The following is a 20,600-nucleotide window of genomic DNA, read 5'->3' on the forward strand; positions in this document are numbered from 1 at the left end:
GTACTTAAAAAGGTAAAATGGAATTATTTTGGGACCAAGACAAATGTAATTATCTTCTTATGTACCATGATTTATTTTTTAAGTAAAAAGGCTCAATGAGTTTATACTCAAAAACATTTAATAATGACTTGTTTGAGAGTTTAGTAGGTATACTAAAAAACAAACTGCTATCATATCTGATTTTAGCGCCTGCTGCAATCCCAGCAGCCCCACTTCCCTTCCAGCTCCCTGCCTGTGCCTGAGAAAGCAGTCGAGGACGGCCCAAAGCTTTGGGACCCTGCATCTGCGTGGGAGAACCGGAAGAAGCTCCTGGCTTTGGACTGGCTCAGCTCCAGCCGTTGAGGCAGCTTCGGGAGTGAACCATTTGACAGAAGATCTTCCTCGCTGTCTCTCTTCCTCTCTGTATATCCACCTTTCCAATAAAAATAAATAAATCTTTAAAAAAAAAATCTGGTTTTTAAGGGTCCAGCCTTGGAGTGCAGCGTGCCAAGCCTTCCTGCTTGTGACACCAGGAGCACGTATGAGTGCTGATTGGTATCCCAGCTGCTCAATTTCCAATCCAGCTCCCTGTTAATATGCTGAGGAAAGCAGGAGAGAATGGCCACAGTGCTTGGGCCCCTGTACCCACGAGGGAAGACTCGGACAAAGATCAGGGTTTCTGGCTTCAGACCGGCCCAGCTCTGGTTGTTGGTTTAGTTCTAAAGGCAGTGAACCCACAGATCCAAAATTCTCTGTCTCCCGGGCTGCCTCTGTCACTCTACTCTCAAATAAATAAAAAATAAATCTAATAAAAGTGATTTTAACAAATACAGCTTAAGTTTCTTGGCTCGGGACTGATGCTGTGGTGGTATAGTGGGGAAAGTTACTGCCTCCAAAGCAGACATGCACATAGGTGCTGGGTTCATGTCTTGTCTACTCCACTTTTGATCTGCACTCTCTGCTAACAGAGAAAAGCACTGTAAGACAGCCCTGAAGCCTGGACTCCTGCTACCCAGGCAGGAGACTGGAACGAAGCACCTAGCGTTGGGCCTGGCACAGCGTGGCCTTGTAAACACCTCAGCAGTGAAACAGCAAATGAAACAACTATCTCTTATTTTCACTGTAGCCTTTTCTAAATCAATCAATCTAAAAAGAAAAATTCCAGGGCCCGGCAGCCTGGCCTAGCGGCTAAAGTCCTCGCCTTGAACGCCCCGGGATCCCATATGGGTGCCGGTTCGAATCCCAGTGACTCCACGCTCCACTTCCCGTCCAGCTCCCTGCTTGTGGCCTGGGAAAGCAGTCGAGGCAGGCCCAAAGCCTTGGGACCCTGCACCGGCGTGGGAGACCCAGAAGAAGTTTCTGGCTCCTGGCTTCGGATTGGCGCGCACCGGCCCGTTGCGGCTCACTTGGGGAGTGAATCATCGGACGGAAGATCTTCCTCTCTGTCTCTCCTCCTCTCTGTATATCTGACTTTGTAATGAAAAATAAATAAATCTTAAAAAAAAAAAGAAAAAAAGAAAAATTCCAGGCACAAATTACAAATGACAGCAAGTTCTAGAAAAAACCACGAAGTAATGATCTTTATCTTGCTTCTGCAAGAATCTATTAGAAAAATTAAAAGGGACATCCCAAATGAAATAGTTGCTACTACAAAAATTTAATTTTGGGCCTGGTGGCTAAATCCTCGCCTTTCATGCGTCAGATTCCGTATGGGCACCGGTTTCTGTCCCAGCTGTTCCACTTCCAAACCAGCTCTCTTGTTAATGTGCCTGGAAAAGCAGAAGATGGCCCAAGTACTTTTTGCCCCTGGATCTGGACCTATCCAGCTCCGACCATTGTAGTCATTTTGAGAGTCAACCAGCAGATGAAAGATCTGTCTCTCCCTATAACTGCCTTTCCAATGAATAAATAGATGTTGAAAAAAATAGATTAAAAAACAAACAAAAAACACACTTCACCAAGGGGCTGACCTTGTGATTGAACAGTTTAATTTCTGATTCAGCTTCTTGCATAAAGCACTAGAAAAGCAGTGAGAGATGGCCCCATCACCCATGTAGGAGACTAAGATGGAGTTCCAGACTCATGGCTTCAGCCTGGCCGGGAGGTGGTTTTTCTGGCCAATGCCGGGTACTACAGTAGGATCTCTTCTTTTTTTCCCTCCCCAGCCGATACTCTTGATAACTTGATGAGTTATCAAATTAATATAACCATTTTATTGTTTAAGTTCTTACTGTTACTTAACAACCCCCTAAAGACAACCTGGCATGCATCTAAAAAAAATTTTGGCTTCATTGCATTTTATAATTGATATATACCAAATATATGGACAAGTGGACAGGAATTTTATCTATTTTGAAAACGACCAACTTTTCCCAGTAGGCTTTCAATTTCTACTGAAATAAGGTAAACCATTATGTAATTTTCTTTAATACAAGCTGATCTATCTTGCTGACAACAGCTACGTCAGTTGATGTACTGTTTCTAAGATACGGTTGTGCTCAGCAGATTCCTCACCTATACCAGTTACAAGCCAATTAATCAAAATTTTCATCATTAGTCTTTATATGTTAATTTCAAAAATATTATACTTCCAAAATTTTATTAAAAAAACCCAACATTTTCATTAAGTAAAATCCTATAACTTATTCAGAATTTTTTTTTTAACATTCAGAATGGCACTTTCCTGTTGATGATGTAGAAATACATGCTTTTGAGTACATACCATTTTTGTGGAAGAAACCAGTAAATGTTAGCTGCAAATGAGCTGATAAGCTATATAAAACAAACAAGAAAGTACATTAGTTTAGTACTCTGCAATAAATAATCTAAACTTTAACTCTCACATCAAAGCTCAATTAAATTACAAAAATTTGGCTTACTCTTAACTGTTACACAAGTCTATAAAAATCTATAACTCCATGATTTCCCTGGCAGTATTACATCCCAAATGATTATACACTTAAAACTATAATGAAACTCCCACAACTCAAAAAAAACCCCACAAGAGTACTGAAGAAAAATACAGACCATACCAAATCACAGGCACATGCTTTAGTATGCCAACTATAAAGTAGGTTTCCTCTTCCCACATGCAAAATAAAATTTTGGGAACTGGCAAAATAGCCTAGCACTAAAGTCCTCGCCTTGCAAGCACCAGGATCCGACATGGTTGCCAATTCTAATACCGGTAGCCCCGCTTCCCATCCAGCTCCCTGCTTGTAGCCTGGGAAAGCAGTCAAGGATGGCCCAAAGCCTTGGGACCCTGCACCCACATGGGAGACCAGGAAGAGGCTCTGGTCTCCTGGTTTCAGACTGGCCTAGCGACAGCAGCTGCGGTCCCTTGGGGAGTGAACCAGTACATCTGACTTTCCAATAAAAAAAATAAAATCTTTTAAAAAAATGAAATTTTCATACAAGTATCTGATTCTATATACAAATGTTTGAATATTTTAAAACTACAGAAATTCAATTTTCCTACATGATATAGAACTTTACTATATACTTCATCTAGGAGTAAAATATACAATTACCAGTCTGCCATAAACCTGTAATCTAGTACTTAAACATACTGTTTCCACTTCGAGCCTTAGAAACTATGAAAAGTACGATCTAGTTATTCCTTTGTTCTGAATGATAGCAACAGTTATGGAAAAAATATCAGAATTGGATATAATAAACAAGCAGCAACAACCTTTCAGAACCTTTAGTTGCAAAAGATAACAATAGTATTTGCTATTCAGGAGCCTCTCACTCTTTCAAACCAGTTTCTTTGGTAGGATGTCAACTACATTACAGAGGGCTACAGATGGCAGAGAAAGAGAAACTGGACTGACCCCTTACTCAAGAAATTTACTAGGGAAAATGGGCCTAGCAGTGTGGCCTACTGGCTAAAGTCCTCACCTTGCACTTGCTGGGATCCCCTATAGGCACCGGTTCTAATCTCATGAGCCCCGCTTCCTATCCAGCTCCCTGCTTGTGGCCTGGGAAAGCAGAGGATGGCCCAAAGCCTTGGGACCTTGCACCCACGTGGGAGACCCAGAAGAAGCTCTGGGCTCCTGGCTTCGGATCAGCACAGCTATGGGGAATGAATCAATGGACAAAAGATCTTCCTCTCCGTCTCTCCTCTTCTCTGTATATCTGACTTTCTAATAAAGTTAAATAAATCTTTAAAAAAAAATTTACTACTGAAAATAAAGAGCAGCTAGAGGGCAATGTCAGTTGTCTTTCAACAACTACTGAACGACCTATATATTTGACAGGCATTGAAATGGAGACAGACAGATGGACACAAAGCTCCTATACAGGGTTTACTCCCCCAAATGTGTGCAACAGCAGGAGAAGAGAGACTAAAGCAGGTGTGAAGCCAGGCCAGGTCCCCGAAGGGTGACTGGATCTGACTTCCTAGAGCCATCACTGCTGCCCCCAGGGTCTGTAAAAGCAGCCAGTTTGGCTGAGGAGCCGGATCAAGCTCATATATAATGATGGGGAATGTAGGCATTTCAACCACTAAGTCCAACAACCACCTGTTCCTCTTCTTATATGATAATGATAATTTAGCCATTTTTATCTTCAGAGGAGTAACAACAAAAAGAATAGGTAAGTAAAAACTTGAAATGAACACATATCATAAAAAGGCTGAAGTTATGTATTTCCCCAGGATTTCATGACTTCTAACAGAGAAACAGCAGATGAATGAGATACTTCAAAGACATATTGGATGCCTCTGTTTTCTTAGGGAAGCATCCCATGGAAAGGCAAAGTGGAGCTCAAGGCGAGGGATGGGCACGGTGGCATAGGTAATCAGGCCACTACTTGTGATGCCTACACCTTTCACCCAAGCACTTGGTTTGGAACCCTGCTACAATGTGTTCCCATTCCAGCTTTCTGCTAATGTTCCTGGGAAGCAGATGATGACCCAAGAATCTAGGTTCCTGGAGATATGAATGGGAATTACTGGCTCCTGGCTTCTGGAAGCTTGGAGAATGAGCCAGTTGATGGAAAACAGATCTCTTTCCCATTCAAACAAACCTTTAAGACAGAAAAACTAATATTTTCCTATAAAAACAATTCCATGAATTTCCCCTTATAAAGCAGAATTAGCTAAACTCTACAACATAACTTAGAGGCTAGCATTATGGCACAGCAAGTTAAACCACTATCTGCAAAGCTCGCATCCCATATAAGCATGCGACGAATTTCCAACTGCTCCATTTTTGATCCAAGTTCCCTATTAATGCACCCGGGAAAGTGGAAGATGGCCCATGTCCTGGGGCTTTTACACCTACGTAGGACATGTGGGTAGAGTTCCAGGCTCCAGGCTTCAGTATGGTCCAGCCCTGGACATTGCAGCTATTTCAAGAGTGAAAAAGCAGATCTAAGCTCTGTCTCCCCAGATCCTATCCTGTAACTGTCTTTCAAATAAATCTTAATAAGAGATAAAACATAACTAAAAGAGGAATACTGGGCCCGCCGCGATAGCGTAGTGGTTAAAAGTCCTCGCCCTGAACACGCCAGGATCCCATATGGGCACCAGTTCTAATCCCGGCAACCCCGATTCCATCCAGCTCCCTGCTTGTGGCCTGGGAAAGCAGTCAAGGACAGAACAAAGCCTTGGGACCCTGCATCCCCTTGGGGGACCCAGAGGAAGCTCCAGGCTCCTGGCTTCAGATTGGCTTAGCTCTGGCTGTTACAACCACTTGAGGAGTGAACCATAGGATGGAAGATCTTCCTGTTTCTTCTCTCTGTGTATCTGCCTTTCCAATAAAAATAAATTAATCTATTGGAAAAAAAAAAGGAATACACTGTGATTTCCACATACTAGAACATTACCCATTAGTCACAACCGATCTATCAAATTCTTAGCTCATTTAATTAAACTCTAAGGACAGGAAATTTTTGAATGAGCTCCCAAACAGTAAATGTCCTAATTGCTATCTATAATATGACTTCCATTTCTTATTATCACCATCAAAGCCTTATATAGAAAAACAGAGGCGCCACTGTCCTGGTACAGTAGGCAAAGACACCAAGCACAATGCCAGCAGCCCAGATCAGAGCAGCAGCTCGTTTTCTGCTGCTCTGCCAGTGTGCCTGAAAGGCACAAGATAGCCAGAGTGCTCGAGCCCTGTAACCAGCGAGAGACCCGGATGGATGGAGTTACAGGCTTGCAAGAGAATGGAAGAAGGTATAATGCAAACAAACAGAAAATTCAAGTTTGAATTGTGGTTCGAGTTAACTGTGACTTCAGTATGTACAAAACAAGGACACTGTCTCTCCCAAGATTGAGGCCTGCATAAAATAAGGATCCAGCAAACTACTCTCTCTTTAACCAAGATTCTTACTTCAATCATCTCACACAATCACTTCTTTTGTTCATAAGCATCTACCTACAACATTTTGTCATTGTCATTACTTTCTCTCATACGGGAAAAATATTTTTTTATTTGGAAGGCAGATGGGCACTGGTACCAGAGAACAGTGCCCTGGGCCTCTGCCTGTGGTGCCAGCATCCCATATGGACTCTGATTCGTGTCCCAGCTGCTCCATTTCTGATCAAGCTCCCTGCTAATGACCTGGGAAAGCAGCAGAAAATGGCCACAAGTCTATGGACCTGGAGACCTGGAGGAAACTCTTGGCTTCAGATCTACTCAGCTATGGCCACTGCAGCCACTTGGGCAGTAAATCACTAGATGGAAGACATGTCTATCCTGTCTGAAATTTTGCTTTTCAAATATTTTTTTTTCTTTGCTAAAGGCAGAGTTACAAAGAGGAAGAAACAGAGAGAAACAGATTCATCACCCACTGGTCCACTCTCTCCAATGACTGCAATGGGCCAGGGTTGGGACAGGCTGCAACCAGAAGCCTAGAACTCCATCCAGCCTCTCATGCGGAAGCAGGGATTTAAGCACTTCTACCACATTTCATTGCTTTCCCAGGAACATTAGCAGGGAACTAGACTGGAAGCGGAGGAGCTGGAAGCTAACTGGTGCTCTTTTGGACACACAAACACTCTTGTGGTTAGAACACAAAGTTGAATGAGACAGTATGTGTCTATTCCACATATATGTCACCTTCCAAAAGTACTGTACAAAAAATAAAGAAATTAATAAAAATCCAAGATTATACAAGGAACATTTCAAAGCTTTGCTATTTCATAGATGTTAACAGCTCGACACTCTCAGCGACAACTGACAGGTACATTTATGAGTAGGCAAATGAAATTTACAGGGACAGCATTGTGGTATAGCAGTTTCATCTGCTGCTTCAAAGGCGAACATCCCAAATCATGTCACTTCTACCTGACTATACTGCTTCTGATTCTTCTCCCTGATAAAACACCTAGGAGAGCACAAGATGACAGCTCATAGACTAGGCAGCTGCAGCCCCCACGGGAGGCTCCACCATACGGTAGATTTCCAGCTTACTGACTCAGTCTGGTCCAGCCCCAGATGCTAAAAGCATCTGAAGAGCAAACCAGCGAATCAAAGATCCCCTTCTTTCCTCTGTCACTAGGCCATTCAAATCAATGAAAAAACAGAGAAGAAATGTAGGAGCCAGATTCTGATTTTAAAAAATCTTTGGGGCCCATCACCGTGGCCTAGCAGCTAAAGTCCTCGCCTTGAACGCACATCAGGATCCCATATGGGCACTGGTTCTAATCGCAGCAGCTCCACTTCCCATCCAGCTCCCTGCTTGTGGCCTGGCAAAGCAGTCAAAGACGGCCCAAAGCTTTGGGACCCTGCACCTGTGTGGGAAACCTGGAAGAGCTCCTGGCTTCTGACTGGCACAGCACTGGCCACTGCGGTCACTTGGGGAGTGAATCATCAGACAGAAGATATTTCTGTTTCTCCTCCTCTACATATATATATGACTTTGCAATAAAAATAAATAAATCTTTAAAAAAGTTCTTTGCCATTCAAATAAAAATAATCTTAAAAAACAAACAGGGTAGCAGCATAGTAATTGAAGCTGTTACCCACAGGGTCAACATCCCATATAAACATCAGTTCAAGTGCTGGCTGCTCCACTTGTGAGCCAACTCCCTGAAAATGCACATGGGGGGCCCGGCGGCATAGCCTAGCGGCTAAAGTCCTCGCCTTGAACGCCCCGGGATCCCATATGGGTGCCGGTTCTAACCCCGGCGGCTCCACTTCCCATCCAGCTCCCTGCTTGTGGCCTGGGAAAGCAGTTGAGGACGGCCCAATGCACTGGGACCCTGCACCCGCGTGGGAGACCTGGAAGAGGTTCCTGGTCTCTGGCTTCGGACTGGCGCGCAATGGCCGTTGCGGTCACTTGGGGAGTGAATCATCAGACAGAAGATCTTCCTCTCTGTCTCTCCTCCTCTCTGTATATCCGGCTTTGTAATAAAATAAATAAAATCTTTAAAAAAAAAAAAAAAAAGAAAACGCACATGGGAAAGCAGTATAAGATTGCCAAATACTTGCATCCCCCCCTCCACACACACGGGAGAATAGGAAGAAGCGCCTGGCTTCTGATGGGCTCAGCTCTACCATGCAGCCATCTGGGGAGTGAACCAGTGGATGTATGTAAGATCTTTCTGTCTCTCATTCTCTTTGCAAATTTGCCTTCCCAATAAAAATAAATAAATCTTAAAATATATACATATATGGCAAGTGCTGAAACATTATCAACTCCAATGGAAATCTCCAAAATCATAGCAATTAGTTATATTGGAGATTCAAACTTCATGAATGAGATTCCAATGTCAGAGATGTTACCTTGGATACAGACAGAAGACACACATTCATATATTATATGATTTAAGACTTAAATTTTACAAGCTAGAACAACAAAGAATTTGACAGTAATTTTTAGTTTGCTGCAATCTGTATTGGTGGTTGGGACACTTCTTATACCCATATGTAATAACTTCAGCAGAAAAAGAGGATTACATTTGAGAAATACATATAATAAATATTATATTATGGGTCCTGCGTGTAAAATTCAGTAGTTTCCCTTTGTACTTTACAGACTCTGGATGTAAAAATTTTATCAGGGGAGTCTTCAACATCTTAAATGGACGTAGTTGGACTTTAAAGATCGAAAACATTTTGACAGTTCGTCGAGGCCTGCAGAGGACATACAATATGTGGCAGAGCATGCAGGAAAGAACATATTGGACAACTCTCCTGGCCAAGTTTGGACAACAAATATCTGGGCGAATGGAGACTCTAAGGTGGATTATGTCAGCCAATGGACCTTGGAATGCTTTCCTTGTCCTGGGAGCAATTAAAAATCACCAGCATCTCAGAACTATGGAAACCCACTTCAGCAGTACCCTCAGAACATGCTCCACACTGGAGGCCCTAAGGTAACACTGGGTGGACATCCAACACCCCCAAGTGCTGATGTGGTTAGGCTGCTGCGTGTGACCCTCTCCCCTTATCTAACCCTTTCTCCCAGACACAGGGAGAAGAAAAAGAAAACGGGAAACTGGTCTCATCCACTTTCTCCTATTCCTCAACCCTTCCTTTCCTACTTATTGGCTCACATGGGCATGCCTCCTTCTCAGCAATCATCATCCAAAAAAAAAAAAAAAAACAAAAGTAAAGCACAAACACAAGAGAAATTCAGCAAAATAGTAAGCCCATTAACCAATGTTTTCTCTCAGATTGAATTTACTGACACCCAGCACAAATCACCATCAAGAGATTTTCTAACAACTGTTCATAGTACTCAGGGATAAAAAACATCAAACAGCTATATCTTCCTCTGATTAAAGCAGTAACAAAGAGTTTATCATTTTTTATAGGCTCTGGGGCCGCCACTCAAAACACAGTTCCCTAAGCATTTATCTTTTTCTATTTTTTTTTTACATGCATGGAATTCAACTTAATGAATTTATTGTGAAAAAAGCTGAAAACAAAATTGAAAGCAGCAACTTTTAAAAATTCAAAATTTAAAAAAATTACATAATTTTACGTACTATTTGTATAGACTGGGATTCCCCCTGTAATCCTATGTTTGTTGAGTTCTTTAGTTGAATGTATCAGTTTAGAAGGAAAATAATTATCAGAGAAAAAAACCGTTCAGAGAACTGACCACAACACACTGGTAGGAAAATTTCGGCAATACTTATAAAACACAACATCACAATGAGGCAGTAGCAGGGTTTAGCAGTGAGCAATATAGAAACTTAATATGAAAGATGATCAAAATTATCAAATGTTCTTCCTGGCTCCTTTTCCCTTCTCATTTGAATCCTGAAATTGTGTGCTCGCTTCGGCAGCACATATACTGAATCCTGAAATTGTAAGATGAGAGTACTCAGGAGAAAAGCAAGGAGAGTCAAAACAAGCCCTAACTACAGTCTATACTATCAGTTAAACACAAGATCTTGAGGGTCCCTCTTCAGGGTAGGTGACCACACAAAAATCTGGAAAAGAAATTCATGTGGAAAATAGAGGGGGCCAGCGTGGTGACGCAGCAGGCTAATCCTGGAGCCAATATGCGTCCTGGCAACTTCATTTCCAATCCAGCTCCCAGCTTGTGGAGGAAGCAGTGGCGGATGGCCCAAGCCCTTGGGCCCAACACCCATGTGGGAGACCTTTCAGAAGCTCCTGGCTGTGGATCAGTTCAGCTCTGGCCATTGCAGCCATTTGTGAAGAAAACCAGTAGATGAGAGACCTTCTTTAAATCTCTCCTTCTCTCTGTAAAATCTGACTTTCAAATAAAACTAAGGGGCTTTTTTGGGTAAACTTCTCCAAAAAACACTTTTTTATTGGAAAGACAGATCAGATTCACAGAGGAGGGACAAAGATTTTCCAGCTACTGTTTTGCTCCCCAAGTGGCTGTAACAGCAGGAGCTGAACAGAGCCAATCTACAGCCAGGAACCAGGAAATTCTTCCAGGTCTCCCACATAGCTGCACGGTACCAAGGCTTTGGGCCACACTCTACTGCTTTCCCATGACACAAGCAAGGAGCTGGATGGGAAGTGGAGTAGCTGGGACACAAACCAGTGCCCATATGGGATCCTGGTGCTTGCAAAGTGAGGAATTAGCCATTGAGCCATCACGTCAGGTGTAATAAATAATCTTAAAATAAATAAATAGAATGTGTAAACACCGAACAATATTTTCCATTTTACCTTAGCGAGTACTCCTCTTTAAGTAGCAATAGACCAGATAATGATTTAAGATTTCAACTTCTAGAATTTACTATCATAGTTTACCTGTAAGCCAGGATTTTCTAGACATGTAATATCTATTTTGTAATAGATGTTCATAATATCTATCACTAATATATGAGATGTATTCAATAAGATTATAATAAAAAATGTGACTTTATAATTCAAGTAACAAAATCACCAAATTCAAGATACACTACAAATGACTGTAGAAAATTAAGTCTTTCACCAGTTACTAAATAATGAGAAGATAAATGGAGTAGTCTTTTGCTGATTTAACTCTAAAAGTAATCAATGAATTAATAAACATCACCCAGGTTTCCATTTTTCTCTATAGTACTCAATATTTTGGAAGCACACTGCTAGAGTAAGCAAACATGAGACCAGTCAGAATACTTACAGATGTGTGCTGCCTATCCATGGGCAAAATGTACAATGAGTAGACTGACCAGTGGGTCAATTTCCCATGTGAAAAACATTTTTGAAGTTACCATGTGAAAAACACATTTCAAATATAAAATAAAGTATGACTATTTTGCCTGAGGAATTTAAACGAGCAGAAGAAAAGACGGGGGAAAAATGTGTTTCTATCACATTCAGTCACATGAGATCTAACTCTGAAGCACCTGCATACCACCTGGCAGACTGGGGACACACCACAACCGGGAGTCGCTCCTCAAAGGAACAGCAATACTAGATCAACTGTACAAGTTTCACCTTTAGATTCATAATGTAAGAAACTGGTAAGATAAATGATAATGAACACAACTGGCTTACAAAACACTGAGTCCCCCAACACCGAAAGCATTCAATCAAGGCTTATGTATTTTCTGACAAAGAGGTTATGGTAATTACTAACTTATGTGTGAGTTTGGGCCAGCTAACTTGTAAGGTTTCTTCTAGCTCCTTTTAATAATTCAGTGATCATTGGAAGAGTAATCACTAATTTCTCCTAATCCCTATAAATAACTTAATACAACTGATTCGTTTTCTTACCTATGAGATTCTTGCTCTCCTTTCATTTTCTCTACTTTTGATAACATATCATCAACTTTAAATGTTTTCCTGAAAGAAACAGATAAACAAAACAATCACTTCTCAACTGAGAAAAAACAAATTATATTTGATCATCAGTATAAAAGGCAACATGGACATCTGATTTAGTTTATTTTTGTGAGGTAACTATGGATAGTTAGCCAGGACAATGAGATAGTGCATGTAATAACACAGTAGACAAGCTTTCATTTCCATCTCTATTACTAGCTTTTTCAGAAACCTTACTGTAAGTATGCGCAAAGCAGAGCAATTTCTCCTTACCCATGGCACTTGGTTTATATTTATTTTGACATTAAGTCTTCTACATGTGAAATCTGTGTAAATACTTTATTTCTCTTACTAGATTATAAGCTCCTGAAGGGCAGTGATGCCTCTTCTTCAAGGAAAGCCATATAGTGCTTGGATAGTGCCTTATTCTTGGTAGATAGTTAAGCATCTGTTTAACTGAGCCATACAAATGCAAATTATGTATATTTTGGAATATTCATACTACTGTTAAGCAACCTAACAATGTGTACTACTATCGTTACATAAAATGGACATTCCATAAAAATGCATCTGAACTTCCTAAGACATTCTCAGAGATGACTAGCAAAGCCTAAAAGCTAAATAAGTTATAGTAACGAGTGGTTTTAAAAATCATGAAAATGTTTTGAAGCAAGGGAATACATCTGTTAAATCATAATTAAATTATGCATTCACTTTTTTTTGGGGGGGGGCGGAAAGAGTTGGTGCCCATCCTCTGGTTCATTCCCTAAATCTCCAGCAGCTGGGGGCTCAACCTAGCTCTCCCACATCAAAGGCAGAGACTCATCCAACCACTGGAGCCACCACTAGTGCTTCCCATGGTGTCTGTCAGCAGGAAGCTGGGACCAGGACTAGGAGGCATAACTTGAACAATACAAGATTGGATGTCGGTGTCCCAACAAGTGGCCTAACTGCTAGCCCAAATACTTGGTCCCATGTCAGTTTTTAACTTCACAAGTTTAGAAGGAAAAAGATTTTCTACGAAACAGGTAAGCATAATCTTCCAAAGATTTAAAGACATTTACAGATTGCAAAACAAGTATCACCTTCATTTTTAAGTTGATCTCAATGTCCTAGAGACACAGCCTAAGAATCTACATCTACATATAATTTGTTAACTGGAAATGTTTCTCTGCATATTCACTTACTCTCTTCAGATTGAGGACCTTGAAACCTTAACATATTTCACACAACTTATTACCATAAATTGCTTGAATGCAGACACTACAAATTATCAGTATGCTCACTCACTGTTCAGTAATGGGCATTATACTCAACTTCTATAACAAAACTTATCAGAAGCTAGTGCTGTGCTGTGGTGTGGTGGGTTAAGTCTCTACCTATGGTGTCACCATCCCATATGGGAGTCGGTTTAAGTACCAGCTGTTCCTCTTCTGATGCAGCTCCCTGCAATGTGCCTAGAAAATGAGGGAAGATGGCCCAAGTCCTTAGGAGTCTGAACCCAGGAGGGAGACCAGGAAGAAACTCCAGACTCCCAGTTTTGGACCAGCCCAGCTCTGACCCTTGCAGCCATCTGGGGAGTAAACCAGCAGATGCAAGATTCTCTTTCTCTCTAACTATGCTTTTCAAATAAAAACAAATCTCAAAAGTTATCAGAGAAATATTCATAATACAGTGAAATACCTCCATCAACAAAACAATTTTTAAAAACAAAGCTTCCATCATTGCAATTAGAGTAATCAAAAATTTCAACATTAACACGGCATCCCACAGAGCATAGTAAATATTTTCTGAAAGATGACAACACATTTTCTTTTTTTTTTTTTTTTTTTTAAGATTTATCCATTCTTTTTGGAAAATCAGATTTACAGAGGAGAGACAAAGATCTTTCATCCAGTGCACTCCCCAACTGCCTGCAATGGCCAGAGATGAGCAAATCTAAAGCCAAGAACCAGGAGCCTCCTCCGTGTCTCCCCCGTACGGGTGCAGAGTCCCAAGGCTTTGGGCCATCGTCAACTACTTTCCCAGGCCTGCTGGATGGGAAGTGGAGTAGCCAGGACACTAACCGGTGCCCATAAGGGATCCTGGCACATGCAAGGCAAGAACTTCAGTTGCTAGGTTACTGTGCCAGGCCCAACACATTTTCAATTTCCAGAGATAAATAAGAGAGAAGACGACCCTTTCAGATTTTCACAAAGAACTGTGCGGTATAAATACAGAAAGTTACCATCAAGAAGGCCTTTAAAGTTACTAGAAATTTTTTTTAAGAATGGCATGTTTTATCTTGATGTAAAGATTAAGAGCAGATTCTGCCTGTAGCATGAAAACTAAGACGGAAAGGACCAAAGCTAATTTCTTCCAACATCATGAAGTTATATACAGAAGAGAGCAGGAGTTGAAACAGGGAAGAAATACAGGCAACCACGCTTCCTTAAGAAAAACAAGCCATAGAAGCAACTATACAAAGCAGTTCTTCCCCTAAGATCAGGTATTTCTGACATCTAGAGAAGAAGCGCCACGGAAATGCTTATCAGAAGTTCACCAAAACGAACATATTTCAAAATGCAGGAAAGTTTGCTCAGGAGGGTTCAGAGACAGCTTATATGACACGCAGGAAAAATGATTTACAAAATATGTGCTCCTCACCCATTACTTCCACTGCCGAGGTAATGTTATTCTACAGAATTCTAATATTTCTACTCGTAAAGTACAAGATGAGTTTAACTATCGTTAACAGAGTTAACAATACAACTGAGAGTATGATTTCACAGGAAGTAGCATGTTAATTCCAACAATGGATATTCCGTTTTTTCTATACCTGAGCTAAAAAAATAAATTCGAAAACAATCTCAGCAAAGATCATAATCACAGCTAAATGCTACCTTCTGAAATCACCAAGTATTTCGAGGACATACAGTCACAGAATTAAGATAACCCTACGCAGTTCTATGTGAAAACAGCAGAATTAAGTGTTTATTGGCTAATAAATTGTGTCAAAAATCCCCCGTAGACAATTTTTTTTGTGAACTACAAAAGCTTTCGAAATTCTCTCAACACACCGGTAAATACCACATTCCATAGCAAGACAATCTAGTCAACAAAAATAACAGGAAATAAATTAAAATTTGAAACGTGTACTTTAACCCACCAAACCTCAAACTTCAAACAATTTAATCATTTTTATGTTTAAAGTCTCCAGCATCCTGATTAACAGTTTGATGATCCATACTTAAAAAAAAAAAAAAAAAGAGCCAAGGGACCCGCCTAACCACTGGAGCCACCGTCAGCGCATCCCTTGGTGCCTGTTAGCAGGAAGCTGGGACCAGGACCAGGAGCCTGTTTCTGTAAATCTGTGAGCTAAGAACAGTTTTTATAGATAATTACCAACTAACTGAACAACAGAGAATACTAATTCTGAACCTCAATTATGCAAAACTCTCCACCGCACCCCACAAAAAGGACAGAATTCTGCATTTCCTGCTGATAGGCTTATTATTACAAAATACTGTACTCTGCATTATTGTATTTTGAAATTCATTGATAAAAAATGTGTAACTTTTTCTCTTTTTACAGTAAATGCCCACATAATATCCTTGAAGTTGTGTTCCAGACACAGAGCCTAACTATTTACTATCTAGTCCTTCACAGAAAAAGTTTGCTAACCTCTGCCATAGTTCAAATAATCGTTCCATATCAATTCTGTTACCCAATTATCACCACGTTCCCAGCTTTTAGATGCTTAGCAATCTGTCACCTCTCAAACACAGTGATCTATCTCTAGATTCACAAAGGTGCCAAAAGCAAAATCAAATTCAATCCTTCAAAATACACCTAGACTGAGCTACAAAAGTCTCCTAACATGTTGCTATTAAAACATGAGGTTTTCTTTATCTCTCAAATTTAGTTTTAGAGTCTACTGAAATAGCTTCTTGGTTTTATTAGTCAAAACTGTAACACCAAAATGTTTAACAGAAATTTTCTCCATAGGGCCCGGCGGCGTGGCCTAGAGGCTAAAGTCCTCGCCTTGAAAGCTCCGGGATCCCATATGGGCACCGGTTCTAATCCCGGCAGCTCCACTTCCCATCCAGCTCCCTGCTTGTGGCCTGGGAAAGCAGTTGAGGACGGCCCAATGCATTGGGACTCTGCACTCCCGTGGGAAACCCAGAAAAGGTTCCAGGTTCCCGGCTTCGGATCGGAGCGCATCGGCCCGTTGCGGCTCACTTGGGGAGTGAATCATTGGACGGAAGATCTTCCTCTCTGTCTCTTCTCCTCTCTGTATATCTGACTTTGTAATAAACTGAATAAATCTTTAAAAAATATATATATATATAAAATTTTCTCCATAAACCTGTTCAGTTGGTATGTTCAATACTTACAATCTTGTAAGTAGAATAAGAAATTTGCATTCTATATTACAAAGTTACTGCTAAATGTTACACAGCAAAATTAAACAGACTGTACCTCAAGGCCAGATTACATCTTGTTTTTTAAAAGAACACGCATCCTATTATTATTAAAGGTATTTCCTCTTCAGTAAGACTACCACCAAAGACATAAGATTTTGTGAATCTATCATTATAGAAGCTAATCCTTTATTGTTAGACAAATAACAACTACTCAAAAACTAATTATTAAATTTTATGTATCAAAGGAAGTTCTCCTGAGCCTATGTGTAAATATTGAAATCCTGGACTTCCACCAAACTTGAAAATGAATAGTGGCACAGAGTAAAAAACCAGTATGATTACTTCATTTCATACCAAATCATTCTGAGTAGCAAAAACCTAGTAATAAATTAGGATTTAAAATGACAATATTAAAAACCACTTTATAATCAATTCAACCACTCTTTCACTTAATTAGGCAACAATTTAAACAAAACTTCTTACATAGTTAGAACAGTGTGAGATGATTCAAAAAAACGTACCTTTTGATGTTTGTTCTGGAGTTTCGATGAGACATGTAAGTAAGAGTTCTGTGCAAAAATATTGGCTATAAAAAAAGTGTTAAAATATTAAAATTAAATACAGGTACATAAGAAAAAACATGATCCATAAACTTCACCAACTACTTACCGCTATGAGATTCCGAGTTCGGAGAAATCTATAGATCTGTGTTGGTTCTAGGTAACAAGAAAAAAAATTAAAACATTAACTAAACTTATTACTTAGCTTGTCAAAAAACTGTCAATCCAGTTCATGTTATAACCAATATAAACCTAGCACACATTATCCAGATCCTGTACAAGATATTTACATTAAGGAAGCGAGTATCCACAATAAGTGCAAAAGACATTCACTCTACGGGATACATTCACAAAAGCCACCCACATTTATTTTAAACTTGAGGCTCTTTACAATCTTTTTCTTAAATCCTTTCCAAAGTAGCTATTTTACTGTACATCATTGAAAAGCAAGTTATAACCATTTAATTTAGCTAGTTTAAACCATCTACAGCTCCTCTTTTAAAGAAGTCAAAAAGAGCTAGCTGGATTCAACAAGAGCTACTCACCGACACCAAACATTATGAAAACTCCCTTTTAAATCAGGCACTTAAAAAATGTGTATAGTAACTGGCCAAAACAGAGTAAAGCTGTTTTCCAGACATCCTAATACAGTTAACAGTCAAGAATGAAACAAGTCTAAGATCTAAATTGCAGCTAAAATTCTTCATGAATGCTTCCAATTTTAAATGTTTAGGTATTTTTGCTCAATGTAAAATTACCTCAGATAATTATCTCAATATGTATTCCAAAAATATTCTTTAATGCCTAAAATAAGAATCTGTTAGAATTCATTATAAACGACATAGGTTAAGACCTGTTAGTATCAAGATTCTTTTTAAATAAGGATTACCCTAAAGAACTATGAATACTACACAATAATCACATTAATGCCTTTAAACTCCCCAGAAACTCAGATCAGTAATGAAGAACCAGGTTGTTTCCTGACCAGATCTAGCTCTTAGATAAATGAATGACAGCTGAGTTCTCTGAGGCGGAATCTGAAGGCAAGCAGTTACAGCTCCCTTGGAGGGCTTGTCTGCTCATAACGCTGAGAAGGAACTTTCAAAAATCTCACCTTATCTTCAGTGAGTTTTAGTTTCCAATTAGGCTAAAAAGAGGCGAGGCGTTTTAGAAAGGGTAGAAACAAAATGTTTACTGCCCTCACTGCTCTGCAGTCCTCCACCCTATTCCTCAAAAAAGCCTCTCCAGATTTTTGAAAGTTTATCAAGCAAAATAACACGGATCTCTCTGAAGCAAGTTCAATATTCGTTTCAACAAAAACGAAAATTTCTTATATTAAATTCCAATCAGAATTTCCCGAAGCACTGCCGAGAGAGAACGGAGGAGAGGAATTCAACAACGTGCTACGCCTCTGCTAGCACAGCTGACATCATGCCCTGCACAGACGCCACGGTAAAATCGTAAATAAAGACATTTGGTGGTCGAGCCAAGTTTATTCAACTTTCTGAAGACTACTCAGCTCCATCACCGAAATTCTTCCAGCCTCATACAAAAGCTAAAAGAAAGCCACCAAGAGATACCGTTCACTGAAGCGCCGTTAACATTATTTACAGTCCCTGTTTTTTCATAAGTTCTATTGTTTGTTTTCAGGCACCTTGCTCTCCTATCCCAATATAAATCCAAGTTTTGCCTTCCAAACAGACCTCAGGACCAGAAACTGACGGCAGAAAACGTTCTGGAATTGAGACAGAATTCCAGGGTCGTCGTCCAGCAAACTAAGTTGTTTGTCCACTGTCTCAGTTTAACGTGCCCGGGAAATGGGTGGGTAGCCGCCCAAGCTTTTTAAACGCATCAGAAGGGGCCACGTTAGCGGGCGGGCGGGTGACAATCCCCTTCGCCCCTTCCGCACCCGTCCCTCCGCCGGCTCAACCTCGTCCCCTAGCCCCCAAAAAAACCCACCACAGAAATCCCCGCACTTCCAAGAACGCCAGAAAGAAACCAAGAACTGTCCCAGGGTCCCGACTGCACCCTGCGTTTCGCGGCGACCTCCTGGCCCCCAAAGCCGCCCCTGCGCCGCACCTCCCGGGCGAGCCCCTCGGGGACCCCACGGAGCCACCCCGAAGCCCCTCACTTCCCTCCCCCGAGGCCCCAGACTTGAGGGTCCCAGGAGCCGTGATCCCAGAAGCGGGGACAGCCCCCCACACCATCGCTCCCTCCACTCCCAAACCAAGTGGGCTCCCCTAAGAGAGGCGGGACGGGGAGATGGGGGGGGAGAAGCACCCGAGGGTCCCCACCACCAGGCATCCGCCCCCAAGCCTCGCACACACTCACTCTCAAAGGCCTGGAGGAAAAGCTCGTGGTCAGCCTGGACGTGCTCCATTTTCGGCTTCTTCACCGGTAACACCGCCGCCCCCGCCGCAGCCGCCGCCGCCGCCGCCGAGGAGGAGGAGGAGGCCGAGTAACTGCCGCCGCCTCCGCAGCCCCCGCCGCCGGATTTGCCGCCCGAAGCCGTGGCCGCCGCCGCCGCCGCCGCCGAACCCCCGAAGCTGCCGCCCCCGGACCCCGCGCTGGGCCCCGAGCCGCCCCCTCCCCCACCGCCGTGCTTCTGAGGCGCCATCGCGGTTCCTGCCTCCTCCCCCCGCCAGCTACCCGCCGGGCGGCCCCGGAGAGTAACCGCCTGCGATCTCAACCGCTCGCCCCAGCAGGCTCCGGCGGACCGAGGGGGGAAGGAGGAGAGAGGGGAGGAGAGGGGAAGGGAAGGGAGGAGGAGAGGAGGGAAGGAGGGAGGAAAAAAAAAAAGTGTCTCCTCAGAGCTCCGCTCCGCTTCGGAGGCCGCTCACCCTACCCTGGCCTCGCTCCGCCCACTTCCCCCGCCCGGCGCTCTGATTGGCCGGCGGGAGCGCGCGCCGCCCGGCCGCCCAGCTCGTTGGCCCGCGGATTCCCCCGTCAGTCACGCGGAGGCGCTTCTCGAAGAGGTGCGGCTTGGTTGGCCCGTGCGCGCTGCCGACCGCGGGCCCGGCTGCCTCTTTGAACTGAATTCGCGGGAAAATTAGGGGTCGGAGCGGCCTTCCTGCTGGCCCCGGTGCATTGTGGGGAGAAAGGGACCCAGCGAGCGGCTTAGGGAGCCGTTTCTCGCCTTCCAAGCGTCGTCCAGTCACCGCCCCCAGGAGGGTACGGGACCCCCAAAGAAAGGCGGGCCCCTCGGGAACTGGGGGCCGGGGGAGGGGGGCTTTGCTGAACGAACTAAGACCCGTCACGGAGCTTCAAGTCTCCAACTTCTCGGAAAGCGGCCTGCCTGAGGATGCAGTGTCCAGGGTCTGGGTCACCTAGCTTAGTCGGGGTAGGGATCGTGCCCTCTGTCCCCTCGTGCCCACGTGCCCCGAGCCACCCTTGTCCAAATCCCAGGAGGCACAGCCCCGGGGTGCGGCTGCGATCAGACGTGACTCATCGTCACCAAAGAGAGC

The 20,600-nt window shown here is 42.5% G+C and overlaps 1 protein-coding gene across 4 annotated transcripts in view; it reads right to left on the bottom strand.

Annotated features, from left to right (window-relative positions):
- SUZ12 (SUZ12 polycomb repressive complex 2 subunit) overlaps positions 1-20,014 on the bottom strand; it is a 56,761-nt gene extending 36,747 nt beyond the window's left edge. The window contains exons 1-5 of one of the 4 annotated variants that reach the window (XM_058675268.1): positions 19,468-20,013; positions 17,246-17,292; positions 17,098-17,162; positions 12,123-12,191; positions 2,702-2,751 (exon numbers count right to left, since the gene is read on the bottom strand). In XM_058675268.1, coding sequence (XP_058531251.1) covers positions 2,702-2,751; positions 12,123-12,191; positions 17,098-17,162; positions 17,246-17,292; positions 19,468-19,753 — 517 coding nt within the window. In that variant the 5' untranslated portion in view covers positions 19,754-20,013. Of the gene's footprint in view, positions 1-2,701; positions 2,752-12,122; positions 12,192-17,097; positions 17,163-17,245; positions 17,293-19,467 lie in introns of all 4 variants that reach the window. The other 3 variants (XM_004593888.4, XM_058675269.1, XM_004593889.2) reach the window with 3 other exon arrangements.
- Between the last annotated feature and the right edge of the window lie 586 nt (positions 20,015-20,600).

The sequence above is a fragment of the Ochotona princeps genome, chromosome 17 (genome assembly GCF_030435755.1).
Source record: "Ochotona princeps isolate mOchPri1 chromosome 17, mOchPri1.hap1, whole genome shotgun sequence".
Taxonomy (NCBI): Eukaryota; Metazoa; Chordata; class Mammalia; order Lagomorpha; family Ochotonidae; genus Ochotona; species Ochotona princeps.